Raw genomic sequence first — 13,048 nt, forward strand, 5'->3', positions numbered from 1 at the left:
CTTAGTGACTCAAGTTTTCACTCACAAGGAGCCATTAAGAGGTCAGCAGTCTAGCCTCTTCCGCTCCTCTTGCATGATGCATAATTTTCCTGTAGAATATGGAAGAAAGAGCTTAGCTTTTGGAATCAGACATATTTGAGGTCACATCTGTCTTAGTTCTGTCCCTTTCTGTCTCTGTGGCCTTGTGACTCAGCCTCCCAGAGCCTCAGTTTCCTCACCTGTAAAATGGAGAAGATGCTGATGATGTGGTTGTGAGGATGCAGTGAGATAAATGCCTGTGAAGCGCCTCGCCCGTGACTGGCACAGAAGTCTTTGATACGTGATAGACGTTAGAACATTCCTGAAGGAACCTCAGTCTTAGGAACACTGCCAATTGCATCGGCTTCCTCTTTTTCTCTTTAAAATTTTTTTCTTTTATTGATTTGAGAGAAAGAGAAACATTGACTGTATTGTTCCACTTATTTTATGCATTCATTGGTTGATTCTTGTATGTTCCCTGACCGAGGATTGAACCCGCAACCTTAGTGTTTCAGATCAACACTAACCAACAGAGTTACCTGGCCAGAGCCCTGTTTTTCTCTTATCCATTTATTCTAGAACAGTTCTAATGAAGTAGTTATATGTGACTTTGTTGCTTGTGAACATCCCACTGCCTTTTCCCTTGGGAGATTCTAGGGCCCTGTTGAACTGAGTACAGTCTGCTTGTTCGCCTGCGGGAGAGATTCCATGCGCTGCCCCTCCCCGCCTGGCCTCGAGGCGAGCAGGAAGCTCACCAGCGCTGTGCACCCACGGCCTGTGTGTCTTGGCCTTCTGAGCGCCCACTTCATCCTTTGCTTCTCTCACAACTCAGGTGCGTGGGGCAACTGGCCTCTGTGATTGAGCCACATTTATCTTGTCACTTTGGCTTAAACAGCCTCCCCAGTGAGCACACTAATCAATGCCGCCACACTGTCCATTTAAGGAGGGACATCCAAGAGTGGACACCCTAATATCTTGTGCTCAGACTGGGATAACCACTCATTCAGTCTACTTCCCCACCCTCTTCCACCTTTGAACTCATCCCCAGCCCCACAATTATTGGGGCATAACGATTCCTTAAACAGCCTCCTCCACAGAAAGGTACTTCCTTAGTGGGCTGAGCCTTGGGCAAGGCCCCCTCCCCTGCTGGGCTCATTTTTCACTGTGTATTTAAAAGATCTTCCTTTATGCGTCTATATAGTCTCTTTGCTTTGGCTGACTTTGTGTTTTCGGGGGGAAACGTGTCTGTCTCCTTCACCCTCCAGTCACTCAGCAGGTTTTTAAAAAAAATCCATAACATTTTATTTTGACTTATTTAACGGATGTCAAACACTTAAAATTTTAACGCACACACTGATCTAACATCATGAGCTTAATCCTGAAAACCATCTTTCTGTCAGGCTTCAGTGTCAGGTTGCTGGATGTTTTTTGCATTTTCCTGAAGGAAGCAAATTCCGATTCATTTATTTAATGATAAAGCCCAGAAATCTGAATGTAGCTCTGGAGCATATTAAGTGCTTTAATAAACACATGCTGGATGTATGATCTATGTGGGAACTCAGATAGGCCCAGAGTTCTTGAAAGGCAGGGTGTGAAGCTTATTCTGTCCAGTTTATTGGCAAGAGCCTGACACGTGTTGAGTATCAGATTTTTAAGAACGCTGGTGTTTGTGTTCTGTGGTGCCTCTTTCCTTGGGTTTCTGGTGAGTTGGTACAAAATTGTTTACTGGGTGGGTCTGCACTGGTGTGGCTTGGGGCCAGATCCAGGATACCTGGAACCAGGACTGAAGGACCTGCAGCTGCACCGGAGGCTGGCCAGGCTCCACCTCAGGGAGCGTTGGCAACAGCCCTTGACCACCCTGGGCAGGGCACCAAGACTGAGATTTGGGCTCACCAGAGGAGAGCAGGATTGGGATGTGTCTGCTGAGAGTGAGATGAGGGACTGGGTCATGTGGGTTACAGGCAGTGGCAGGTCCTGACTTTGGGCTTAGTGTTCATCACCCTCAGCCCTGAACCCAGGAGCTGGTTCACTGTGGAAGTGGAATGTGTTGGTTTCTCAATTCCCCTATCTTGTTGCAATCTGCTTTGTCATGATTTCAATTATTTAGTGGCTCACCCATGGTCAACATCTTGATTTCCTTTAGAGACAGTAGTTGGCGTACTGGGTCTGGTCGAATGTTCTTTTACAACCTCTCTTCCCAGATGCTGGCTCAACAGTGGCTATGGAGCAGTCCGAGTGGCTTGTTGTGTTATTTAGTTCTCTAACCCTCATCTAAAATAGGGCAACAGGGCCCTGGCCGGGTAGCTCAGTTGGTTGGAGCATCGTCTTGTACTCCAAAAGGTTGTGGGTTTGATCCCTGGTTGGGTGTATATGGGAGGCACCCAGTGGGTGTTTCTCTCTCACATCACTGTTTCTCTCTCCATCGCTCCCTTCCTTTCTCTCTAAAATCAATAAACACATCCTCGGGTGAGGATAAAATGATAATAAAATAAAATGGGGGACAGGGCAAGGGAACACATCTTGGATTCCTTCCAGATGCAAGGCACTGTCCTTCGTTTTCACAGGTGGGGCGGAAAACTGAGGCTCTGAGACGGTGGCGAACTATTGCAGGTGATGCAGGTTGAGGTGACCGGCTGCCCGGGAGAAGGGCCCTCTGCAGCGGGCCTTGGCTTAGCTTCTGCACAGGCTGGGTACCCATTTTGAGGGGCCTGTTCTGGTACGTCAGTGGCATCCAGGCCTTCTTCCCTCTCAGCCAGGGAGCACCGGGGGGATGGGAAGCATTCCCACTGGCACTGGGAAGAATGCTCCAATTCTAGGGGAGCAGAGCCGAGTTTCCCAGGAGAAGGTGATGGAGTGACAGAGTGAGGAGCTGCCCCTCCCCATCCTGAAACTGAAAACATGTACAGTCAACTGGGGAGTGAGAATAAAGGGGAAAGTTGGTTTAGAAGTAGATCTGCAGAAGCCTGGTTACCTGCCTTCTGGACAGACAGATCTATTCCCTTTGGCCCGTCTACCATCCTGGTCTTGGAACAAACTCTGGTGTCCAGCTCTTATTTCAGGTTTTTCAGTGTTATCAGCCACTAGAATGTTCTGTCATCCCAACAGCACACGTTTCTTATCTCGAGCCTTATAATTTCCAAGATTACAGCGTATTTGCTATCAGCTTACATTTTGGACGGTAGCCCTGGGTGAGATTCCTGAGGGGTATCTGGGCGCCTGGGTCCCTTTGCTTACCTGTTTATCTTCTCTGGCTAGCTGTCTCTAGTTGACTGATCTTGTCTGCATGAGCGTGGTTTCTCATCTTTCATTCTGGATCTCACCCTCCTGGCCTGTCTCTCAGACAGGTGACATGTTTCTTGAGTACTTGCAGCTCCGCGGACTCTGATTATCCACCACAGGAGAGGGTCCCTGTCTTTTTATTACCTGTTGATCCCAGCCAGGCAGGCCACCAGGTGGTTCTCACCCTCCACAAGCCCTGCTGCCTGTTTACTTAGTGCCCGTAGGGGAATGCCATTAGTCATTCAAATGACTGCTGAGTTCCAAATCGTTGTTCTATTTTAACCACTTACATAAAAAAAAGCACATAAAGTCAAGTCTGCATTTCTCTGCCTTCTTAAAGGGACATAAGGAACCCTTTCCCTCTTGTCTCAGGATTTACACCTTGGGCATCACTGCCACAAAGTCTTCCCTTTTTGGCACGTGCACCGCTCAGGGCCTTATACTAGTGGTTCCTAGATTGTTAGGCTTTTGAAATTCTCATCTCCTTCTTTTATATTTTTGGGGTACTTCTTTTGTTTCCAGCTTTTTCTTTTCTCTCCTTAACTACCTTGAAATCTCTTCTTCCCAACGAAACTCACACGTTGTTCCTTGCAGCGTTGTGAAGGGCAGGCAAGGCCATGTGAAGGTGTTGGGCTGTGCACTCCAGAGGCGTCCCTCCTGCACCACCGTCCTGAGCCCCCATTCTTCTGTTGGCTCTCCCCTGCTCGCTAGTTGTACCAAGTAACTGACCTTCCTGAGGAACATCAGTTTTTCTGAGCTATAAAATGGAGATTATATCGTCCGTCCACATTTTTGGAAGTTGGTGGGAGGTCAGGGGAAAGAAAAAGGAAGCTCCCAACTGTGGGTATTAAAGTGGGTGTAAGGTCCATTTAAGCATTTATTCATGGGTGGTTTGCGTTAACATGCAGGTCTCTTAGAGGCTCACTCTGAAAACTGCTTGAGAAAACTGTTCATTCTTTGAGGCTTGTTCTCCCAGAGATACTCAGCTCCTGCTTCCCTCCTTCCTGCAGGCTCTGGGTGAAATGCCGAATCAGCAATCACACATCTCCCCGCCCCCTTCTGGAACTCTCACAGAGTTTTAACACAGTGCAAATCTGGTTTAACCACGTACCCACACGTACACATGTGCATAGCGCTCCCCTCTCCCCATGTGTGTGCAGAGTGTGCTGGACAACCTCTCTGCCTCCCACCACACATTTGTAAGCATGGTTTCCTTATGCCTGCTTCCTCACATGGATTCTCAACCTGTTTCCAAGATGACACTACTATCTTTGAACTGAGTGTAAACACTAAAACTCTACCTTTTCTTTTGACACCTGTCTTCATTTTAGGGCAAGCAGAAGGCATTATTTCTTAGAACACATTACTTTTGAATCTGGGACTCTCCCCACCCGTGGGGTTATCATCCCCTTAACATCATACATCTGATGAGATGAGGAAGATACGGTCTTTACCCTCAGAGGGCTAGCGGTCTAAGGAAGATGCAGTCCCATTGGTTCTAGTAGAAATAGTTACAGTTTTCTGAGCCATGACCGGGCACTGGGCGCTGTGTTCAGAATGGTCTTCTGTGATACAGAGCAGCGTATGCATGACCAAGCGAGGAACAAAGGCAGCGGCAGTGGCGGTTTTGAAGCAGATGGGGAGCTAGGTGTGCAGAAGGGGAAGTGTGCCTGTTCCTGGGTAGGACTGTGAGAAAACGCTTTCCTCCCGGCCGCTGTCACTTGATGGAATAACTGCTGGGTAGCTGGACCAACAGAAGTACTTGTTGACCAGCTCATTTATTATCTGCTGGAGAAAGTTTAGTGTAACCAAATCAGATGACCTATTTCTATGGCCCATCTGCTGGCATATTAGAAAATAGCACTGCTGTTCTGGGGCCCTTGGTTTTTTCCTTCCGTTATTCTGTTACATCTATCTAAGGCTGGATGCTCACTTACAGGGGATGATGTGACCAGGATTCCAGCCACTCAGTGGGGGATGGGCAGCTTTTAAGGTTCCTGTCAATCCTAATAGTCTATAATTTTAATTGTATGAATAGTTACACTACTATACATTGAAGCAGTATAGTCCAGTTTTTTTAAACCTTCAGAAAAAGACAATGATTTAAATGCTCTGAAAATCTAAATGGTCATTCTCTGAAAAACTGATCTAGAATGTTGGTATTGAATCAGTGACTAATAGGTTTAGTGCTGTGTATCTTAAGCTTGAATCGTGAAAATCTAAAATGCACACCACACATTTTAAAAATGGTATAACAGAGCCTGTTAAAGAACATGAGAGCTATAAAAGTTTTAGCTCAGGCCCTTGGCTACTCTTGGAGGGATTTCTAACCAAGGCCAGGCTAGGCAGAGTGTCCTCTGGAAGAAAAGGTTGGTATATGCTCAGTGAAGTGAGTTTTTTTTTGTTTTTTTGTTTTTTTAAGTTTTTCTGAATAAGGCAGCCAGGGAGTGCTAGGGGATGGGGGGAGTAGAAGTGGGAAGACTTGAGAACCACCAGACAGAATTAGGATGGTGATGTTCAGGTATGACACCTTGCTTCTGCCACGTTCAGATGGTGACCTACACACTAAGAGGACCATAGACATATTTGCATATAATTATAAGTATGTTGCACATGCACTTGGCATCTCTCAACAGGGAGAGTCCCTGGCTAAGTGTTGCTAGAAAATAATTGGGAATCTCATTCTCTGCTGAGTTGTGTTGTAAGGAGGAGAGGTGGTTTGCTACCTTTTAACCTTTGCATGAGCTGAGAATATTACACTGAAAAAAAAATTGTAAGTTAAAACTGTAGATTTAAAAGGGAAAAAAAAAAAAGAACAATTTTCTGATTAAAGATTAAGGATGAGATGCAAACTATTAGCCAAAGAACTAAAAACTCAAACTGGTGTTCTGTGCAGTGGTTCCCCAGTGGAGTTGATGAAACAGAAAGCTGAGGTTGAGTACAGAATCTAAAACTGTTGGCAGAGGGTTGCTGTCCCTCTGCTTGATCCATAAATTGTTCATTAGAGAGCTTGAAGCAGGCACCCAAGATTTAGCAAATGGGAGTCTTACTCCAAATTTAACTCTCTTTAACAAAAACAAAACAAACAGAACAAAGCAAATAAAACCCACCCAAACTTTTAGTTGTGTAATGAATCAATTTGACATATGACCCGTGTCCTAGAAGTGCCACTAGGTGATGTCATGGCTTGCTGCAGTGTCCCTGGGTGGTAGGAGAGAACAACCATTGTACATGAGTGTGTGTGCACACACACACGTACGTGTGCTGAGACATGTGGTTGTCTGGCAACAGTCACATGTCAAATAGCAATTTGTAACTCAGAACCACAGAGAGGGTTTGTTTTCCTCTTCTGTCTGTTCCAGTTATTTAACTGATGGCAGATGTCCTCATTAAGGGCTATTAGCACATCAGAATATGTTTGCTGAGCCTGGAAAGGGGCTAACCCCTTTTGGACATTGACCAAAATACATATTCTGGGATAGCCAGCCCTTTCTATTGGTGACAACAGTAAGGGTGAGAGGCACAGGAGGGCTCGGGATACCCTTAAAACTAGGCATCAGCCGGGTCCTGTCAGCGGGGTCCTTTTTAGCACAAGTTTGTTTCAATTAAGGAATTCCATAAGTCAAAAATGTAACATCATAAAGCAGGATTTGGCTGCATGTTGCAACATTGTTACTGTTACCCTGAAAAAGATGTTTCTTGATTTCTCTTTGCTGTATCAGAACCATATGGCAAATTAGGGGATTGCTGGTTTATATGGACCTTTGATCACTCCCAAGAAAGAAACCAACGGGAGTGAAAAGAAGATCAGGGAAGAGAGGTTTGAAGGAGGCTCCAGTTAGATTGATAGAGGTGTCTAGGAGGGAGGGTGGGACTCAATCCCAGGCGTAAAGTAACAGGCAAGCCTGAAAAGCCCCACTAAGGCCCAGAGTTAACCCGGCTCCTCCACCTCCCTGTATGACCGACCTCTGTTGGTGCTCTAGGCCACTTCTGAGTGCGAAGGACTCTGTTATCTGTAGAGCCTTGTCCATAATTTCATAATGAGTGTGCTGATAAATACAGGAGAGGCATTGCATCCCACCTGGTGATGCTGCCCAGCCTACATGTAATCTAGATTTGTATTTTCCACTTCCATTCTATCAGTCGCTAGTGTAAACTTGGCTACAGTCTTTTAACTTTTGAGACTGATTGCATTTATCTCTCTGGTCCCTCTCAGAGGGCAAAGTGAGCATGAAGGTCTCCCCAAACCACTGCATGATTAACAGTGACTTGAACTGTCTAACAAGGTCAGACTACAGCACCTCTGTTTTGTAGGTAAGAGGCTAAGATGCCAGTGGAGAAGAGACCTTCAAGGAAAGAAATTGTACAAGGAAAGGGAAGTAGAGACTTGCAGGATCAGAGCTGTTTTTTTCTATCAAGGTTCACTGACAAAGGAAAAAAATAAGTAAATATAAAGTAACTTAATGGAGTGTTTTATTTTGAGAGACCCCACACCTCCTGGAATAGTGGCAGGATTATGACCTCTGATACCAGATAGACGGGAAATTGACCCACAGGGCTACTGGTTCCTATTTGTGTGGCCTCAGCAACCTAAGCTCTCTGGCTCAGTTTCCTCATTAGAAATAAAAGACCATGTGTTTTCTCAAATTGTTCTGAGGATTAAATTAGATACAATTTGTGAAAGCTAGTGCCCAGTAGGCACTTAACAAAGGCAGTTTCCCTTCCTTCTTTTTCTTCTGCTTTTAAACATCAAGATTTGGGTGTACTCTACATGGATAAAACAAAGCATGTTCCAGTGTGGAGTCTGGAAAAACGCTAGAGAAGAGAGCAAACAGACGTGGGAGCGAATCGGAAGTGGGCAGTTTCACCAGATGCCAATCTAGTAGGATTCAGAAGGTGCAGGTTCACAAACCAAGTAAGAAAAAAAAAAAAGGCTTATAAAAACATCGTCAGACTCTGTTAGCTGAATATTTCAGGCCCTGTCTGGAGACTGGAAGTCCAGGAATTTTGGAAATACTACTTTTTCTTCATTTTCAGAGATAGAAACCTCAAACTTCCTGCTGTGGGAAGTGGGGGTGGCCACCTTTTGGGTTTTTTTTTTTTTTCCCCTCCAGTTTTTTGGTCAAGAAAAGGATTGTTTCTTTCTCTGGATGGATGCTGCCACCCGATGTCTCTAATGGGCACTGCGCCTTTACCTCTGGCTCTTGGTTGCTCCATGGAATTAAATTGAGAGCCAGAGTTTCTTGTTTCTGGTTTAAGGCTTCAAGGATGAAGGTAGAGAAATGGATTTTAAAAACTGAGTTAGCTTGGATGTACGTTTTCTTTTTCTTTTTTGTAGTGGTTAAGAACTTACTTTTTACATTTTTCTTCCTTTTTATTGTTACAGTAAAGCTTTTCAAAATAGATGTGAAGTCACCAGACACCTGAACAGGAGCTCTGCAGGACACTGTGACACCCAGTGGCCTGAGGGCTGATCTGTGTTTTCCTCGGAATCTCACTTGGTAGGGAGCCTGTGGTCAGTGGAGGGATTCTTCAAGAATCAGCTTGTTGACTGATTCAGATCTCAAGGGACCTGGAAGATAAGTTTTGTTTTCTGGAATGGTGTAGCAGCCTGAAGGTGAAGGAGCAGCCCAGAGGAGCCTGGCTGGCGCCACCCAGCCTGGTGTTCACCCAGCGCCTTTGTGGTTGGAACGCCTTCATGCGGGCAGGGGGACTTTGACTAATGAAGCATCAAACCAGAGTTTCTAGTTTTGATCTCCCTAGCCCTTCCCCTCTGTAAAATGTGGAGGGTGGTATTACCCAATTCCTGGCTTTCTGGCATAGGAATGATGGGGGTACAGGGACCTCAAAGCACACCGAAATGACGTGGTTTTCAGAAGAGCTTCTGTTCATCATGGAATGAACATACCGAGGCCTCGGATGGCCTTCCTGTGTTCATGTCAGCGACGTGGTCCTCGTTTCTGTCACCCCGAATGCATTAGTAGCCGATACCGCGTGCCGCCAAAGGGGACATGTGGGCAAACCCCAGGCAGTGAGGGCTCCTGGACCTGGAGTCGGGAGACCAGATCTTGTTCAGGCTCTGGCACCAACCTGATTACAGTGAACGCGTCCCTTAAGCTCTCTGTGATCGTCCTCTAAAGTGTAAAGTGAGGAGAGGAGAGTTAGCACAGCTCACCTCTGTGGCTCTTGGTGGCGTTAAAGCCAACTGGGTTTGAGGATCTGTGAGTACCTGGCAAACGTCCTCAGGCTCTGACGCAGCAGTAGCCGTGTGCTGCATCGCAGCAGCTACGGGCGGCATGTGTGACGGGCCCATAACATTTTAATTGAGCCGAAACATTCCTGTCACCCAGAGACACTGCGGCCATCATCACATCGCCGCGCATTGCATGACACACGTGTTTGTGATGCTGGTGTCAACAAACCTACTGCTCTGTCAGTCGTATAAAAGTGGGGCAGTGCACTGATGCACAGTACATGACACTTGAATGATAATAAATGACTATGTTACTAATTTATGTATTTATTTTTTATCATTTCAGAATGTATAGTTTCTACTTATAAAAAAGTTTGCTTTCGAACTATGCCATGTTACACTGGCAGCGGCCTTGTACATGTTGTGTTTACCATGTCTCTCTCTTTAAAGATTTTTAAAATTTATTTTTAGAGAAAGGGTAAGGGAGGGAGAAGGAGAGGGAAACAATAATTGGTTGCTTATCACATGCCCCCAGTTGGGGACCTGGCCCACAGCCCAGGTAGGTGCCCTGACTGGAGATGAACTGTCAGCCTTTTGGTGTGCAGGCCGGCACTCAGTCCAGTGAGCCACACCAGCCAGGGCTACCATGTTTTTTGACTGCATTATTTTCTTTCTTCTGCTTTATTTAATGTGTTGTTATGTACAATAACATGCTGTGCAGGCTTGTAGCCTCGGAGCATCAGGCTATACCATAGAGCCTAGGTGTGTAGTAGGCTATACCATCTATGTTTGTGTAAGTGAACTCTGATGTTTGCATAATGACCAAATCACCTAATAATGCATTTCTCAGAACATAGCTCTGTGGTTAAGCGGTGTGTGACTGTATCATATAACAGAACCTGGCCTGGCATGTGTGTGCTGAGGTTTAGCTCAGAGGATGCTACCTGTAGGCAGGGCAGTTCAAACAGCATGGTACTGGATACAGCCCCTAAGTATTATACCATAATACAGGATTTATTAAATCAGCAGTGATGCATCTGTCTAAGAAAATACTGTGTGGCTTCTAAAAGAGTTTTTTATAGAATAACATTTAATGATATAATAAAACCTACACAAGATACTAAGTGAAAATTCAGTTTATCAAAGCATGATCCCATTTTTGTAGAAATAAAAGTTATATAAATACGAGTATAAAGTATGGAATGACATATAAGGAAAGTGGGTCTCTCTGGGAGGCAGCTTCTTGAATGACTTGTTTTTCTTTGTGCTTATCATTATTTTCTTAATGTCCTACAAGGAATCAGTATTACTTTTGTGAAAAGAAGAAGATTGTACAAGTTACTATAAAATATTTCATCCATTTTAATAGACACTTACAGTGCCTGCTGTGTGTAGGACACTGTCCTAAAAGCTACCCGATTCCTCCAGATCATGGCTAAAGGATTCTGTGTCCCCCGTTGCCTCCCCAGGAAAGAGAGCAGCATGGCCAGCGTGCTGTCCCGGCGTCTTGGTAAACGGTCCCTTCTGGGAGCCCGTGTGCTGGGGCCACCTGGGGCTGCCCCACCTTCAGAGCCTCAGGCAGAGCTGCTGGAGCAGGTGGCTCCCCAGCCCTTCTTCACCTCGAAGGACACCTCCTGTCAGGAGCAGCCCAAGGAAGTCCTCAAGGCTCCTGGCTCCTCAGGCCTCCAGCAGGTGGCCTTTCAGCCTGGGCAGAAGGTAGGCTGATCCCAGGGTGGACAGGTGCCCGATCTTCCCAGGCGTGGGACCAGCAGGCTCATGGTGCCCCCAGGGATTAGGCTGGAAACTCTGGGCATCAGTTTGGGTGTGTACAGACCTTTAACCTGCAGCACTGTGGGCCCCTGGGCAGCAGGCATCCTGAGAGTGTGAGTCACCATCAGCAGACCCAGGGCTCCTCCAGGACAGTACTATCTGGAGGGAAAACCAGCAAGACCTGACACTTGACATTCCAGGTGGAGACATACTCAAAACCTCAATTTTAAGCATGGCCAGAGGTCAGTTTTTCTTAAATAAGCTGAAGTTTGCAACTTTACAAAACAGGGGAAAGAATCTCAGGCTTGTGAGAGAGAGATAAGGTCTTTGAATGACCTTTAGAAGTTTTTAAGAGAGGAATGTGTTTGTTTGGACAGAATACCATTTGGACTTTGTTCTCCAGTGTTTTCTCCTCTTCTGGAGGGGCCCAGCTATGACCAGTACATATCTGATACTATCACTGGATGCAGGTGCATGGGCTTCTGTTTCATGGCCTTCCCCATAAAGAGTCTCTACCTTATGTCTCCCTGCTGAGGCTTCTGTGTTCCACACCTCGCTTTCCCAAATGCTAGGTAGCCCTTGAGAGAGGTCAGCCCACTTTTCCATATGTCCCTAGGTAGACTCAGAAGTCTTTGAAGGGCAAAGTGCAGGATGAGCAGTTCATGGCAGTAGTTGGACTTCAGAAGCAAGGAAGGGAAAGAAATCAGGAGGATGGATCCAGATTCCAAATTCATTTTATTGGGGAATTTAACCCATTTACATTTAAAGTAATTATTGATAGGGAATGACTTTCTATTGTTATTTTGTTAATTATTTTCTGATTGTTTTTTAGTTCCTTTGTTCCTCTCTTGCTCTCTTCCTTTGTGATTTTTTTTTTTTTTGTAATCTTGTGCTTTGATTCTTTTATCTTTTGTATATCAACTCAAGATTTTTTCTTTGTGGTTACTACGAGGCTTACAGAAAACATCTTATAGTTGTAACAGTCTGTTTTAAGATGATAACAGCTTCAATTGCGTACAGATTCCAAGTTCAGAAAAAAAAAAATCTCAGAAACTGACATGTTCATTTTCTCCATCTAGAGAGTTTATAAGAATCTGTTTTGGGAAGAACCTATCCACTGGGTGCTCAGATGGCAAGCAGGTACCTGGGAGCATCTGCTTGAATTAAACATGAGTCAGAGAATGCAGTTTGTGTCAGGTGGACCCTGGTTCCCAGAACTTCGCATGTTTGGGGTAAGATCTACTAAGTGCTGACCCCCGGTTGCTGTTTTTTCTCCCCCACCCAGGTTTGTGTGTGGTACGGGGGCCAAGAGTGCCCGGCACTGGTGGAGCAGCACAGTTGGGCAGAGGATAAAGTGATTGTCTGGCTTTTGGACCAGAAGTTACAAGTCTGCTGCAAAGCGGAGGAGGTATGGCTGACTGAGCTGCAGGGCCCCCTTCCACAGGGGCCCCTTCCGGAGCAGGGAACCCAGGTGCAAGCCTACAGGCCTGTCTCCAGGAACATCGATGTCCCAAAAAGGTTTGTGTGGGAGAACCTGGGCTCTGAAAACCATGTGGGTGATGAGCATCAGAATGGGGTCGTGGCATGTTTTGTGATGAGGGAGGAATGTGGGAGTCCTAGGTGTCTAGTTGTCAAGGTATTGGTCAAATGGGACATGAAGAGGGGAGAGGGCATCCTTCGGCAAAACCCAGAATGCTGTCTTTTCTTCCCCATAACTCTATGATGGGTGCTGTAGTTTTGGTCTGGCTAAGGGCTGTTTTTCCTCTCTTCATGCTTACACTAAAATTA

At 45.7% G+C, this 13,048-nt stretch overlaps 1 protein-coding gene across 2 annotated transcripts in view; it reads left to right on the forward strand.

Moving 5' to 3' along the window:
* The window catches only part of ZNF395 (zinc finger protein 395), a 41,069-nt gene that overhangs the window by 14,738 nt on the left and 13,283 nt on the right, over positions 1-13,048 (forward strand). For both annotated transcript variants that reach the window (XM_090289030.1, XM_090289031.1), the window contains exons 2-3: positions 10,960-11,206; positions 12,546-12,778. In XM_090289030.1, coding sequence (XP_090145156.1) covers positions 10,973-11,206; positions 12,546-12,778 — 467 coding nt within the window. In that variant the 5' untranslated portion in view covers positions 10,960-10,972. The remainder of the gene's footprint in view (positions 1-10,959; positions 11,207-12,545; positions 12,779-13,048) is intronic.

The sequence above is a fragment of the Furipterus horrens genome, unplaced genomic scaffold, assembly GCF_987537825.1.
Source record: "Furipterus horrens unplaced genomic scaffold, mFurHor1.1.pri manual_scaffold_10, whole genome shotgun sequence".
NCBI lineage: Eukaryota > Metazoa > Chordata > Mammalia > Chiroptera > Furipteridae > Furipterus > Furipterus horrens.